At 35.6% G+C, this 13,289-nt stretch overlaps 1 protein-coding gene across 2 annotated transcripts; it reads right to left on the bottom strand.

Annotated features, from left to right (window-relative positions):
- Positions 1 to 4,057: 4,057 nt before the first annotated feature.
- On the bottom strand, positions 4,058 to 12,359 carry LOC132640329 (ATP-citrate synthase beta chain protein 1-like). Of its 2 annotated transcripts, XM_060356880.1 has the most exons (18): positions 11,335 to 12,174; positions 9,859 to 9,981; positions 9,640 to 9,742; positions 8,929 to 8,994; positions 8,710 to 8,833; positions 8,257 to 8,391; positions 7,995 to 8,055; positions 7,820 to 7,896; positions 7,414 to 7,569; positions 7,148 to 7,276; positions 6,702 to 6,834; positions 6,370 to 6,497; positions 6,134 to 6,239; positions 5,604 to 5,680; positions 5,416 to 5,486; positions 4,774 to 5,058; positions 4,468 to 4,543; positions 4,058 to 4,428 (listed from the first exon to the last, which is right to left on the bottom strand). In XM_060356880.1, exons 1-17 carry the CDS (start codon positions 11,438 to 11,440, stop codon positions 4,468 to 4,470), a joined length of 1,956 nt encoding a protein of 651 aa, XP_060212863.1. In that variant the 5' UTR covers positions 11,441 to 12,174; the 3' UTR covers positions 4,058 to 4,428. The 2 variants fall into 2 exon arrangements, with proteins under 2 accessions (XP_060212863.1, XP_060212864.1); XM_060356881.1 differs by lacking the exon at positions 11,335 to 12,174 and adding an exon at positions 12,204 to 12,359 and having other exon boundaries at positions 4,058 to 4,543.
- Between the last annotated feature and the right edge of the window lie 930 nt (positions 12,360 to 13,289).

Genomic DNA, 13,289 nt, shown 5'->3' on the forward strand with positions numbered 1-13,289 from the left:
GAGCCACATAGCTATCTCATAATTGCCATGAACTAAATGACATAAATTTCATCGAATGTAGGCACTTTTATATAAACATCATTAACTATGCCTATATATGCACAAGCCGACAAGGCTATCAAAATGATATACAAAATATGAGCCAATAAAGCTATGGGATATCTAGTTATGTACATCTGTCTACGAGCCTCTACAAAGAGTATATAATATCATAAAGACGGGACAGGGCCCCGTCATGCCCATATATGTACACAAAAAGAATAATACCAACTACTGCAATTCCGGATAAGAAGGAGCATTGCTATGCAATCACCGACGAAGCAGCATAAGGGTCCGGTCTGTCTCCCTGTCTACCTGTGGGCATAAACACAGCGTCCTCAAATAAAAGGACGTCAGTTTGAACAATGTACTGAGCATGTAAGGCATGGATAGTAACATGACAAAAACATGAAGAATAACATAAGATAGAAGGACCATTCATACCTCTTGAGACATTCATCATACTTGCCTAACCTTTCTCTAAGGAAAATATTCCATACATATACATATACATACAATGATACCATACTCGACCATATAGGTTCGGTGTCACTTATACCCGACCATAACAAGTCTCGGTGTTGTCCGTACTCAACTGCAGTGGTGCGCGCGCGGTACATATCATACCCGGCTATACAAGCTCGGTATCACAAAATAGCTATTACACATATGACATACATGAGTGTCCAAAAGGAACATTATATCTCTATCGGGGTGACACTGAGTCAGTAAGCCCTCGATTTCTATTTTGGATTCCTATAATCATCATCACTACAAAGAGCTTTCATAAAAAAATATCTTAAGAATCTTGGTAGTCATGAGCTTCTAACATTCTCTAGGAAGTAGGACATTATGATCATCATAGATGGAATTGCGATGAGGAAGTCATGCCTTTAGAAAGAAGGTTAGCCTTACATACCTTTACACCTTCTTAATTACTTAACGCTCTCCTCTAAGGTCCGCAAAATCTACATTCAAGAAGATTCATACTAAGGTTAGGTCTCAAAGACACTCTTAAGTTGAAACTAGTGCAATAAACAAGCTAACAAAATTTGGGCAGCATTTCCCCTATTTTGACAACTTCCACCAAATTACAAATCAACTCCCGAACAACAATAATAACATTCACAATACCATATTCAAGAATTTACATTCAATTCAATCTCAAACTTATCCAAAATCCCCTTTTCAAGTTTATCTCATAGTCATCTTCTCCACTTTAACATTTATGACTTCTCCACTTTAATTCTTTTCCTTTCCAAGAGTTACTAAACCTTTATATCAACTCAATCATGTAAATAATTGGAAGATCATACCTTAGTATAAAAGAAATTCGCCTTCCCCAACTTCTTTCAAGACCAAGTTTACCACAACTTTGAAGAGAAGCAAGGATAATCACCTTCCATGGATTCTCTTTGGGTTTTGATATTGATCTTCTATCTTGATGATCTGGAAAGGTGGGGAGTGAAAGGGAACCTTCAAGAACTCTTTAGAAGTGTGGGGAAATAAGTGTGGGATGTTGGAATGAAAATGAGGTCTTTTAGGATTTAAAAAGGTGGCAACATCGCACCCCAACACCAACTTGTGGTGGAGATGAGGCGTTGCATGGGGGATATGCGGCCGTATCTCCCCTCATATCCTTAGGGAGGAGGCTGGGAAGTGATGGCTTCCAGTTTGGTCAGTTTTCTGCCCATATGCGGTCCAGCATACTGAGTATGCGGCCGCATATGGCCCTATTTTTCCCGGTTTCGCAAAAATGTGTTCTTTTCGATTCGTTTGACCTCCAATCCTTATGGAACCTTCTTGATACTTGTATAAAACTTCATTAACCATCTAAGGGGCCCTATATGTTCCCCTCAAGGTAATGCTAAGCAATTCATAGCTCAAATGCTACGTAATCTTCCCAAACATGACTCTAACTCCAATTTCTCCAGCAACTTACTTCCACCGTTTCATATAACTTCGAAACCTTAAGATATACACTTACTATTATCAAAATACCCTTCCTAACCTTATGAGGGCTTCATGTCCACTTTAGGCTTGCGTTGGTCCACTCATAAGGAAAACATCACGAAATTTTCAAGATGTAACAACTAAGCATCCCACTTTAATTGAATTAGGAGAGGATGGCATTCCTGATGTAGACATCCTATCCAAATAATGCAAACATTGGTGACTGCGTCCACAACTCGAACCCCTGGTCTATAGGTCATATAGAGACTACTTTATCATTGCTCCGAGGCATCCCTTCAAAAGAAGGGATGCAACACGAGGACCTCTGAGGGGGTCATTCATCCTAGTACTATTCCCGCCCAAGCATGCTAACTTCAGAGTTCTGATGAGATTCGTCCCGTTACTGCTTGTATGATATTTGATAAAGGGCGTATGACTTGCTGTTGGGCATAAGAGGTTCATTCGAACCTCCTTTGCTAAAGAATGTATAGTACATGTTAGAATTTTCTTAATTTTTTTGTGTGCTTATTTCTTTATATATTGAATTCGTTTAGTGAAAATTCTTGAATTCTTGAACTTATAATTCAAAGAACTAATCTTAAACTCATTAAGTTCAAATTTTGAGTTTGGTAGTCCCTCTATTTTATTTATGTGATATACTTTTTTGCTTAGTTTGTTCTAAACAATGACATATTTTTATAATTAAAAATAATTGAATTTTAAACTTCTCATTATATTCTTAATGAGATGATTTGTAGTTACACACTAATTTCAGCTTGTTTTTTTATTTTATTTTTTAATTACAAATTCCTAAAAAGTTTCTTTCGAGAAAAATTCATGGGGCAACTTATTTGGACGCACCAATTAAACCTGTAACTAAATTTTTTAAAAATATTTAACTGGTTTTGGCAAATTTCAGACAAACCTGTTCCTTTTTAGTTTTATTTCTTTCTCCTTTAGACCTTTACTACCATGTTAAATTACATTGCTAAAATAAAAATATTTACATTTTCTGTATGTACTATATATAAGTTAGATTCTTCCCGCTATACTCGATTAAATTTATTTCGAAATTCCATCAGTATGAGTTGAGAGATAGTGCTTTACGTTGTTGCTTCATGTCAATAGTCTGATTGGGATATTGCTTATTTTTGCATAAATTCTTTTTGCCAACTGAACATAGTAACTTGGAACCAGAAAACAAAATATTTTGACGAAACCTAAGCCAAAAGATAAGAAATCATAAACACCAGTTATGACTCATCTATTGTGTGGGTTATTCACTTGGGTAGATATGATTCGTTTCTTATCAATTCCACTTGATTTGATAAGAAATAAAGAGATTTGCACTAAGAATATTCCCCCAAAAATCCTGAATTTCAGACATATATATTCTAAGTTTGAAACTTTCAAGCTTAACTTCATACATACATGTTGGAAGTTTTCTTGCACAAGCAATATGCTAAGCTTTAGGATAACTTTCCAACTTTGCACGTAAATTTTTGCAACTTTGATGGCATATGTCAGAAGTTGTTTCTCAAGCGACTAAACTTAACAAATTAATAAAATTCGAATATGCTGTAAAACTGGGGTCCCATAATCGGCTATATATCTATCTTAGCACTTGTCCCCTTCCATCCTTTCTTAAATTTTGAGTCCGTTCAAATTCCATCACATAAATTGACGCGGAGGAGTAAACTTATAAGTATGAAGCTTTGAACTCGTAATCTCAAATAACAAAGAAGCTTGGACTCATTTTATGTGCCATATTTGTTTTATTATATGTCTCATTCATATATTCTAATATTATTAATTTAAACTTTTCATTTTATCCTCAATGAGATAATTTACGGCCACAGAATGTCTATGACTTATTTTAAATCACAAATTTCAATTTTTTTCTGTTAAACTCCATGCGCAATCAAACGTCACCACATAAATTGGGAAAGAGAGGATAAATTAGTGTCTGCTGACGACATACCAGCTACTTTCTGGCATTATGCAAGTAATTATTGTACTGTGTCCCCAATAATTCACATCTTAACCAATCAGGACAGTGAAGCCAAACAAGTAACATTTTGAATACACATTTTATTTCATTAGTGAATGGTACAGGGTTCAATACAGGAAGGGACAAAGGCCACTAGGAATGAGCAAACTCTTCTTACACATGCTTGAAATCTGGGTGTGTTATTTCTTCATAAGCTGGAAACGCAGAAATACTCCTCCGTGCCGTATGACACGTACGGTTTTGGAACGGAGATTCTTTCAATTGAATGACGACTGTAACATATGTCGGCTCATTAAAACTAAGAATTGATCATGAATGATAACTGAGAGTTGACTCTTTGTTGACTCCCCGGTGAACTCGCAAAATGAAATTTTAGGCCAAGTCCCTAGGAGTGCAAATACTCGTCGAACACATGAACGGTGCTCTCACTGGCAACTTTCTGCCTGTTGCCAGTGAGAGCATCTTCACTTGGTGTATAAAACATCTTCCCATGGATGACGGTATAGAGGCTGCTTCAATCTCTTCTGGTCGAACGTGTGCCTGTGGTTCAAAAATGCGTTAAGACAATCATGAGAACAACCTATAAGTTATCATGCTTGCATATCCATCATTTGAGTCTCCAACAATTACATCTCCGATTTGGCCTATGGACAAATATGCAAGCATACGTTTCATGCTTGTTTGAGTAATAGCAATGAGAGAATAAAGCTAATTCGGAAAGCAACAGGAAATGCATCATCCAACGGCTTTTGAAGCATCATCTGACTTACCCAATGAGACCGATTGAACGGGCTAGCACAAACAGCCCATTAAGGTAGCCAATTTCCACTATTTCATCGATTTCTTGTTTGGTGAACATTCCAGTGCCCTCAAGGAGATCCAAGAAGAGGGACCCAATGGCACCATCAATGTTGAGGATTAGGTTGTTTGCCTTTGACAGGGTATACGTTTCAACCTTAACCGCATACTCCATGTACTCGACAGACGGAAAATGTTGTCTTGCATAACGCTGTAGTAGTTCCACTCTCTTATCTCTGTTGTCTCCTCTCTTTACCCTATCACACAAGTAGAGATAAATTAGATCGATTCAGAGTCATAAGAATCACGAAGCATGAAATGTTACAATTTCATCACATTTTCAAGTACATTATCCAGCTTCTTCAACTTCCATATCAGGGAACAACTCTAGGATATAAAGGGCGTTATATCAAGGGCTTTTATCATTTTATCGCTAGCCAAAACATACAAAATATACACTGATTATGTATATTATATGTATATTATATGTATATTAAGTCAACATACACAACTGCTGACTATTATTTTTTTGAGCGATTCAAAAATGTAATTATCCCTTATATTATCAATCAGTTGACTAGATTTATCCATGAAGAATTTACAAGAAATGCTACCTGTGACCTATTCCTGGTACTCGAATTCCCTTTTTCTTCATACCTTCCACGAATTGACATGGTGTAAGACCCTGCAATACAGAGCACGCGAGAAGTTTTATAATCCGCGCTCTCATAGGTGCTAGCATGAATTGCACCAGTTCCACCAAACAGCTCAGATAGTGCTTAATAAATTATTCAGTGCTCACACTGTCATAAGCATCCTTGAAATACCGGGCGGCATCATCAATAGCACCACCAAACCGGGGACCAATAGTCAGCAATCCTGTTACAGAGCCACATTAATCCTATTTAATTATCAAGGGAATCTTTCATTAATAGCGAGATTAGTGTCTTTTTTTTTTTTTTTTTTTGCAAAAGATAGACACAAACGTAGCAGTATTTTTCTTTCAATACGTAGCATATACATTGTATGCGCGTGCTCCTTCAAAACATAGCATATACACTGTATGCACGCGCATACAATATCAGTGCATATACACTGCTACATTGTGATCGCATATACAAAGTATGTGCGCGCATACAAGAATTATGCCTACAATTTAGGGATACATGTATCAATGTATATCTGCTATAATATGTAAAATATAGCTATATTTTGTTAAAAGTACCGCTATAAAGTGTAATTATGTAGCATAATCAGTTACATTAGGTACTTTTCCATACATAAACTCACAGCTTAAAGATAGCCACTCAAAAACTGTAGTCGGCAACATACCTGAAACTAGGCATGAAATTAGGTCTTTTCCGGCCCTAGCGGACACAATGGCGTTGTGGGCACCAGAGGCACAAGGACCATGGTCAGCACACATCATGATGCAAATCTGATTAAGTTCAATCAACCACAAGAAAACAGATTAAGGTTCAGAAACAGGATGACAATCAGGCTGGAAATTGATGAGTCTAAAATTAGCAAGTTATTAATGACTAAATGAAAGAGAGATTATGGATTACGTCAATAAAACGTGTGCAGTAACGAGGTAGGCTGCGTTTGAACCACAACAGAGAAATGACATCAGCGACACCATATCCCTCCTCCACAAGTGTTGACATGGGTATACCAGCATAGCGTTGCTCTACACCTGTATAACAGCCATGTTTTCTGATGCACCAATCTTTCATGTTATGTTATATTATATGTTCTCTATAACAACATTTCATTATAGCAACCAAAAATATCAGAAAAAACGATGCTGTTATAGTGAGGTTTGATTGTAACTCTTATTAAGACAGCAAAAGAAATGAAACAACAATCTTCAACAGTATGCACAGAATTCAACTCATGCCTCTCTCATCAGATATGGTGGAAATAATATGAGTCGGGACCCGAACTTTCCCACTCTTAATTGCTGTGTTAAGATCCTCAGGAATTTGTGGTGGTGTCACTTCCTCTACAGGTGTTATTTTGCCCTCTTCGACCTACAAAATGACCAAATGATTTTATTAAAACTTATAGCAGGGCAGAAAATCCAATAAGTGACCTGAGTGCAATGCCAAGAAGTAACGGCCCTGGTCCAACTATTAAGGTACTGGCCGCTTTGGGCCTAGGGCCGCACGGATTTGTCCCTTGGATTTTAACCCAAAAGGTGTCTTAACAGTTGATTCTAAACTCCTCGTTATAAGGTCCCTAATTTTCTTCTTTCATTCCGACGTGAGATTCGCCCAAGTTATAATGTGCACCGCTTTTTCAGAGGGCTTGCCCTCCGTCATGGGCGTCACACAAGACACTTACCAGCTTTTGAAATGTTTCTTTGATAGCTCCTTCAAAAGCTTCATAAGAGGTAGGAACTACGGCTCCAGCATCTTTGAGTGCTTGATTTTTTGCTTGTGCTGACTCCATTTCACCATCACTCTTTGCCCCCTATTTACAGAGTCTCAAGAATCATTAAGACTTCATATTTGACGTACAGTAGTCATAATCAGAGAAATGGATGCGTATTATCAAAGGAAGGAAATGATAGAGGTGAAAAACGGAGAGAATCAAGGGAAATAGCTCACCACGGGGCCAAACTGAACTTCTGACTTGAAGAGTGTAGCACAAGTTTCACTGACCCACGCAACAACGGGCTTGTTGATTTTTCCCTGCTTGAGGGCTTCAACTAAGGAATATTCTTCTCGTCCACCAAGTTCCCCAAGAACAACAATCATTTTAACCTGATTTACAAGAACAATGAGCTCAAAAAATGAACAAATTATTAGCGCAAAATGGTCTGACAGAAGCAGGAGAAATACATTAAGTTGCAAAAAGTATGCTACCCTTACAAGCTTTGAATTTGTACCAAAATAGAGGAATAAAATGCAAAATTGAATCATAATTGTGGTTAATTACTAGGAAGAAGGCAATAGTCCCCTTAGTGCAATGATGTGGAGCCCTTTTAAGGATATGATTCTATGAATCAATTACCTGAGGGATATTGTTGAAGCGCAAAACATGATCAGAAAGGGTAGAACCAGGGAATACATCTCCTCCAATTGCAATTCCTGCATAATGCACAATTTCATATTCACACTCTATTTTCTTTTAACATGGATGACACAAAAATGATCCATATATGGATTAAGGATTCAGAATGCCCAACCTTCATAAATTCCATCAGTCACGCGGGCGATTGTATTGTATAATTCATTAGACATACCACCCTGTAGATTAAGGAAAAGTTATCATTCTTTTTTTATAATGGAAACATTCACTATTCTTGAAACCATAAGAATTACTAGTGTTCAAGCTATTCTGCTTAGAAAATTCCAGAAAGAAGAAAGGAGCATAAGATTTCTGCAAGTTCGATGAAACAAGATTTCTCCTATGTGTTAAAGATGAAAGAGGCGCCACAAAGTACTCACAGATTTTGATACAAAGCCCACAGATCCAGGTCTGTAAAGCTTGCACTGAATAATGTTATCAATTGTTCCAGCAGTATCACCAATCTTGAAAGCTCCGGCTTGAATTACTCCAACAGTAGCTGGACCAATAATCACCTGAAAAGAGCACCACATTTACATCCTAAAAATTGACAACTTCTGAAGGATGAAAAAACATATAGCTTTTTTCATTTTGGCCCATCGGCCGAAATTAGTTACGGAGCGCTAGCCAAAATATACAAACACCTATACACTGATAGTGTATATTATATGTATATTCATGTATATTTTGTGTATATTTATACTTGATATACAAAACCAATACATTTGTCGGCTATTATTCTTTTAGGAGGTCCAAACATGTGCTTATCCCTTACTTAAATATCTATAAGAAAAAATTTAAAATATAAAATGCATGGAAAGAAACAAAATTACCTTATTGTTTGCCTTTGCATAAGCAACCAGCTGCTTAGCGTCCGACTCGGGAACACCCTCAGCTATAATAGCGACGACTCTGATGGTTGGTTGTTTAAGAGCAGACATGGAGGAAGAAGCAGCACTGCTTTGAGTTAAGAAATTCATGATCAGAGCACAAATTTTGCATTATCAGATTTTCTTTCAAGAGAAAGGAGGGCGGCTCTTAACATTACCAACCTTCTGAAAGATCCAAAGTTTATAAATACATCAGCTGTGGGATGTGCAGCACAGGCAGCTTCAACGCTGTAGAAGGTGTAACAATTGCAAATAAGACTGAAATTTAGCATGATACTACAAAATTTGCTGCTCCCTCCATCCTAATTTATGTGATGGCATTAGACTGAGCACGGAGTTTAAAAAAGAAAAACAGAGTTTTGGAACTTGTGGTCTAAAATAAGGATAAAATAGACATTTTAAATTACATTGTTATTACTTACTAAATATAGAAAGGTGTCATTCTTTTTTGGACTAACTAAAAAGAAAAGAGTGTCACATAAATTGCGACGGAACCAGTATGAAGAAGGTTTGTAAGGAAGGCGAAGTTCAATTATATCCACTTGAGCATCTTTAGTTGGTTGCTTATAGAAAATTTTAGAACTAAGACAGTTGTCTGAAGTACTGCAAATGAGAAATATTCAACAACTCATTCGTCTAATTGGTGCTTACATTGTATGTAATGCTTAGCATCACAATTCACAAACCAAAAGTTAGAAGTGTTTAAATTTATCAACATATGAACTGTTTCAAGGCTAAATAATACAGTAAAAGACTAATGAAAGTAGACCATATTAAGAAAACTATCCAAATTTAAGAACTCAACAATATAACAAATGACAGAAATCAAAAATTGAGAAAGCCAAAAAAAAAAAAAAAAAAAAGTTGACGCACGTTGAATGTACTGGGATTGCCATTTCCTCCTGACCGAAGAAAAGTTTCTGGAATCCCTCAGAACCTGGATTTATGATTCCAGCAACAGAAGGTGTTTCTCTCCCTATAATATTCAAAAGCGATCGACAACTTCAATTACACCATCAAAAATGCAAAAAGGTTTGAATGCACGTCCATTTTTCAGCAACGTGATTGAGGAACGAAAAATGTAACACTCACTACAAGAAAAATCAAAGTCAAGCATCTGTTGGACAGGAAGCTGCTTGTAGTTGTAGAATAAAGCTTGTGTAGTCTTGGAGAAAAGCTGTCCAGTAGCCATTTTGCCAAAGTCAATTTCAGAACCTGTACAAAGTCACAATATCAGCAGAATATGAGATAATTGCAGTCCAATGCCTTTCGGTGATCTAATTTACAAAATAGCCAGCAAATGTATAGGTTATGTATATTAAATATAAATATACATATCATATACATAAATATACATAATCAGCGTATATATTTTGTATATTTTGGCTAGCGGTCGTAATTTATTTCGGCTGACAGGCCAAAAATGAAAAAATTCCAACCCGAGATGGCGAACAAAGATATCTCAGCAGATAATTACAGAGCTAAAAGTGAAACGCTTACCGACATATTTATTTTGATTCAGACTCTTCTGAATAATTTTGTTTTTTCCTTTTAAAATTTTTGGAGTTATAAATATTTCTTTTGAATTCTCACTTGGATGTTAATGTGTATCTTGTTGTGATTAGTAAATGGTATATGAATCATTTTTCTTATTCCAGTATCCCCAATCCCGCCCACCCAAAATCACCATTCTTAACTCAATATCACCAGGAACCAGAGCTCATATATGAAGCAAAAGGATCTCTTAAAGTTTCTCCAAGATTGACCATTCCAAAAGAAACAACATTTAGGGTGTTTTTTGTATGGAGGAAAAAGTAAAATGATCTCTTAAAGTTACTCCAAAATTGCCCATTCCAGAAAATGTTTTCAAATTTTCTCATGTTCAGTTGGTCAAAATTTTTGGAAAACATTTTTTCTACGAAAACAAGTTCCTTAAAAGTGACGAAAATAACTTTTCTAGTGAAAGTAGAGAAATCAAGTAACTTTCCTAGTGGAAGTAGGGAAATCAAGTTTTACAAGTGACATTCCACATTACTTGTGTCCACCCAACCCTCCAACACACCTCATCTTCACCCCTACCCCGTAGCCCCCACCCCCACCACCCCCACATCCCTACCCCTTACCCTCACATCTCATAATATTTGTCTAGATTATATACAAATGTTTTTAGAATAATATTATTATCTTCGGCATCCCTGACTCGAGAATCCTTTCAGGTGCAGTTCACATAGAACTTAGGTAATTTAGAAGTAAAATAAGTAAGAAATCCACTTATTTGGTGAGTTCGATAGCAAAACAAGCCTGGAAATGATTTTCATAGTCGAAGTAGTGAAAACTAGTTCCATAAGTTACAATTTCAAAGCTCATTATCCCCTCCTTGAACCCCGATTCCCCACCCCTCACTACCCCGGACTCCCACCCCACCCCCACCGAATAGTGTTTTCCTGAATTACATATAAATGCTCTTGGGATAATATGTTTTTGCTACCATACACCAAAAACAAGCAAGAATACTAGTACTTATTTTTCAAAAAGAACATTTTCTATAGAAAACATTTTCCTTCGTACCAAACAGCCCCTTAGTAACGTGCCACGCACACTTGAGCTCCAAAAAAACCATAAGGACTTCATCATACAAGCAAAGGCAAAGCCAGTTCATATCGCAGAGCATCATTGAGCCTACTACCTGGCCAAACTTAATTTTCCCCCAAAAGTAGTTATTTTTTTAATAAGTATTTATTTTTAAAAAAATGAGGTATTTGGCCAAGCTTTTAGGAAAAAATAAGTGCTTTTGAGGAGTAACAGAAACAATTTTTCAAAAGCTAAAAAAATAGCTTTTGTCCAAAAATATTTTTTTCAAAAGTATTTTTTAAATTAATTGGCCAAACACAATCTGCTTTTAGCTAAAAATATTTTTTTAAAAAGTACTTTTAAAAAAAATATTTTTTAAAATAAATTATTTTTAAAAGCTTGGTCAAACAGACTATAAGTCAAGAGTACTCCCTCGTTTCAAAATGTTTTTTCTGGTTTAGATGTGACACGAAGTTTAAGAACGTAAAAAAGACTTTTACATCTTGTGATTTTAAATTAAAAATGTGTAGAATATATCAAAATATTAATCTCGTGGTCTTAAATATGTCTTGTTTGAAAAGTAGAATTAAAGAGTTGCCAAAAAGGAAAGATTTTTTTTTTAAAACGGACTAGAAAGGAAGTAAAACAAATATTTTGAAACGAAGAGAGTAATTAATAAGCTCGAAAGCACACAGGAGACAAACAATTCAAGTGGTTTTAGATAATAAACATGAACTCGAATCGAGAATTCAACAGAAAAATGAGAAAATCACACACCAAAACCCAAAAAGATGGCGGGAAGTAAAGAATTCGACAAACTTTGAGGAAAGATTAATTCAATGAAGAAGGAAAAAAAATGAACCGACCTCAGTAAAATCAGACAAAGTGTGTGATAAATTTTAGTTGATTTGAGAATGGGGAGAAGAGAGTTAGATGTGTATATATTTGTATTCACAATTATTGTAGAGAAAGAAATTGAATAAACAAAGGAATGAGTGGGGCTGCTGCATGGACATGACCAGTAGCTAACTAAGTAGGGGCAAGTTTCAGGATTTTAATACGATTGGATTGGGGCATCATTAGATTTTAGGCAAAAGGCATGGATTGATCCTTAAACTATGTCTTAAAAATTATTTTCACACTTAAACTTTAATAGTGGTCTATTACACATTTAATTATGAAAAAGTGATATTATTTGCTCCCTGAGAGCTGATGTGGCATAAAATGTAAAAATAATTAAAAAATAGGCGCGTTTTAATTAAAATTAATTCATTTTTCCTTTTTTTAATACCAAATTTATATTTTTTTAATCCCACCCCCACTCCCCACCCGTCCCTTTATTCTTCATTTCCCCACCCCTCCTACCTTTCTTCTCCATACTCACCCACCCACACCTTCTTCTGCCTTTTTCTTTGCTATCTTCTCTCCTCCCCCTCATTTCCTCTATTTTTTTTAAGCTTAATATCCAGATGGACCCTTAAACTTGACATGTTTTGTAAGATAGGCATATAAACTTATAAGGTGACCAGATAGACACTTAAACTTACTCAAAGTGTATTTTTCAAGTTTTCCAGTTATTTTGAAAACAAAAACTATATTTTTCAAACACTCACAATTTTCATGGCCAAACAAGCCCTAAATATATCATAAAATATTTTTTTTAAAATGCAAAAAAAAGGCAAACGCATATACATGAGACTATAAATGTGCACTTAAACCAATAAATACTCGCTAATCGCAATTTTGCAGCTTTCAATTAACTCGGGTTTTTTTTTACACTTGAATAATTAAAAAACAATAACTTTAACCAATAAAAATCCTTAAAAAAAGAAATTTAAAATTAAGAAATTTCTAAGTTCAGTATTTCAAGTGTAAAGGAAATTTCAAATTAAGAAAACTGTAAAGCCGAGAAGAAAATCCTTAAAAAAAAGAAATTTCTTAATTTGAAATTT

Source organism: Lycium barbarum, chromosome 5 (genome assembly GCF_019175385.1).
Source record: "Lycium barbarum isolate Lr01 chromosome 5, ASM1917538v2, whole genome shotgun sequence".
Taxonomy (NCBI): Eukaryota; Viridiplantae; Streptophyta; class Magnoliopsida; order Solanales; family Solanaceae; genus Lycium; species Lycium barbarum.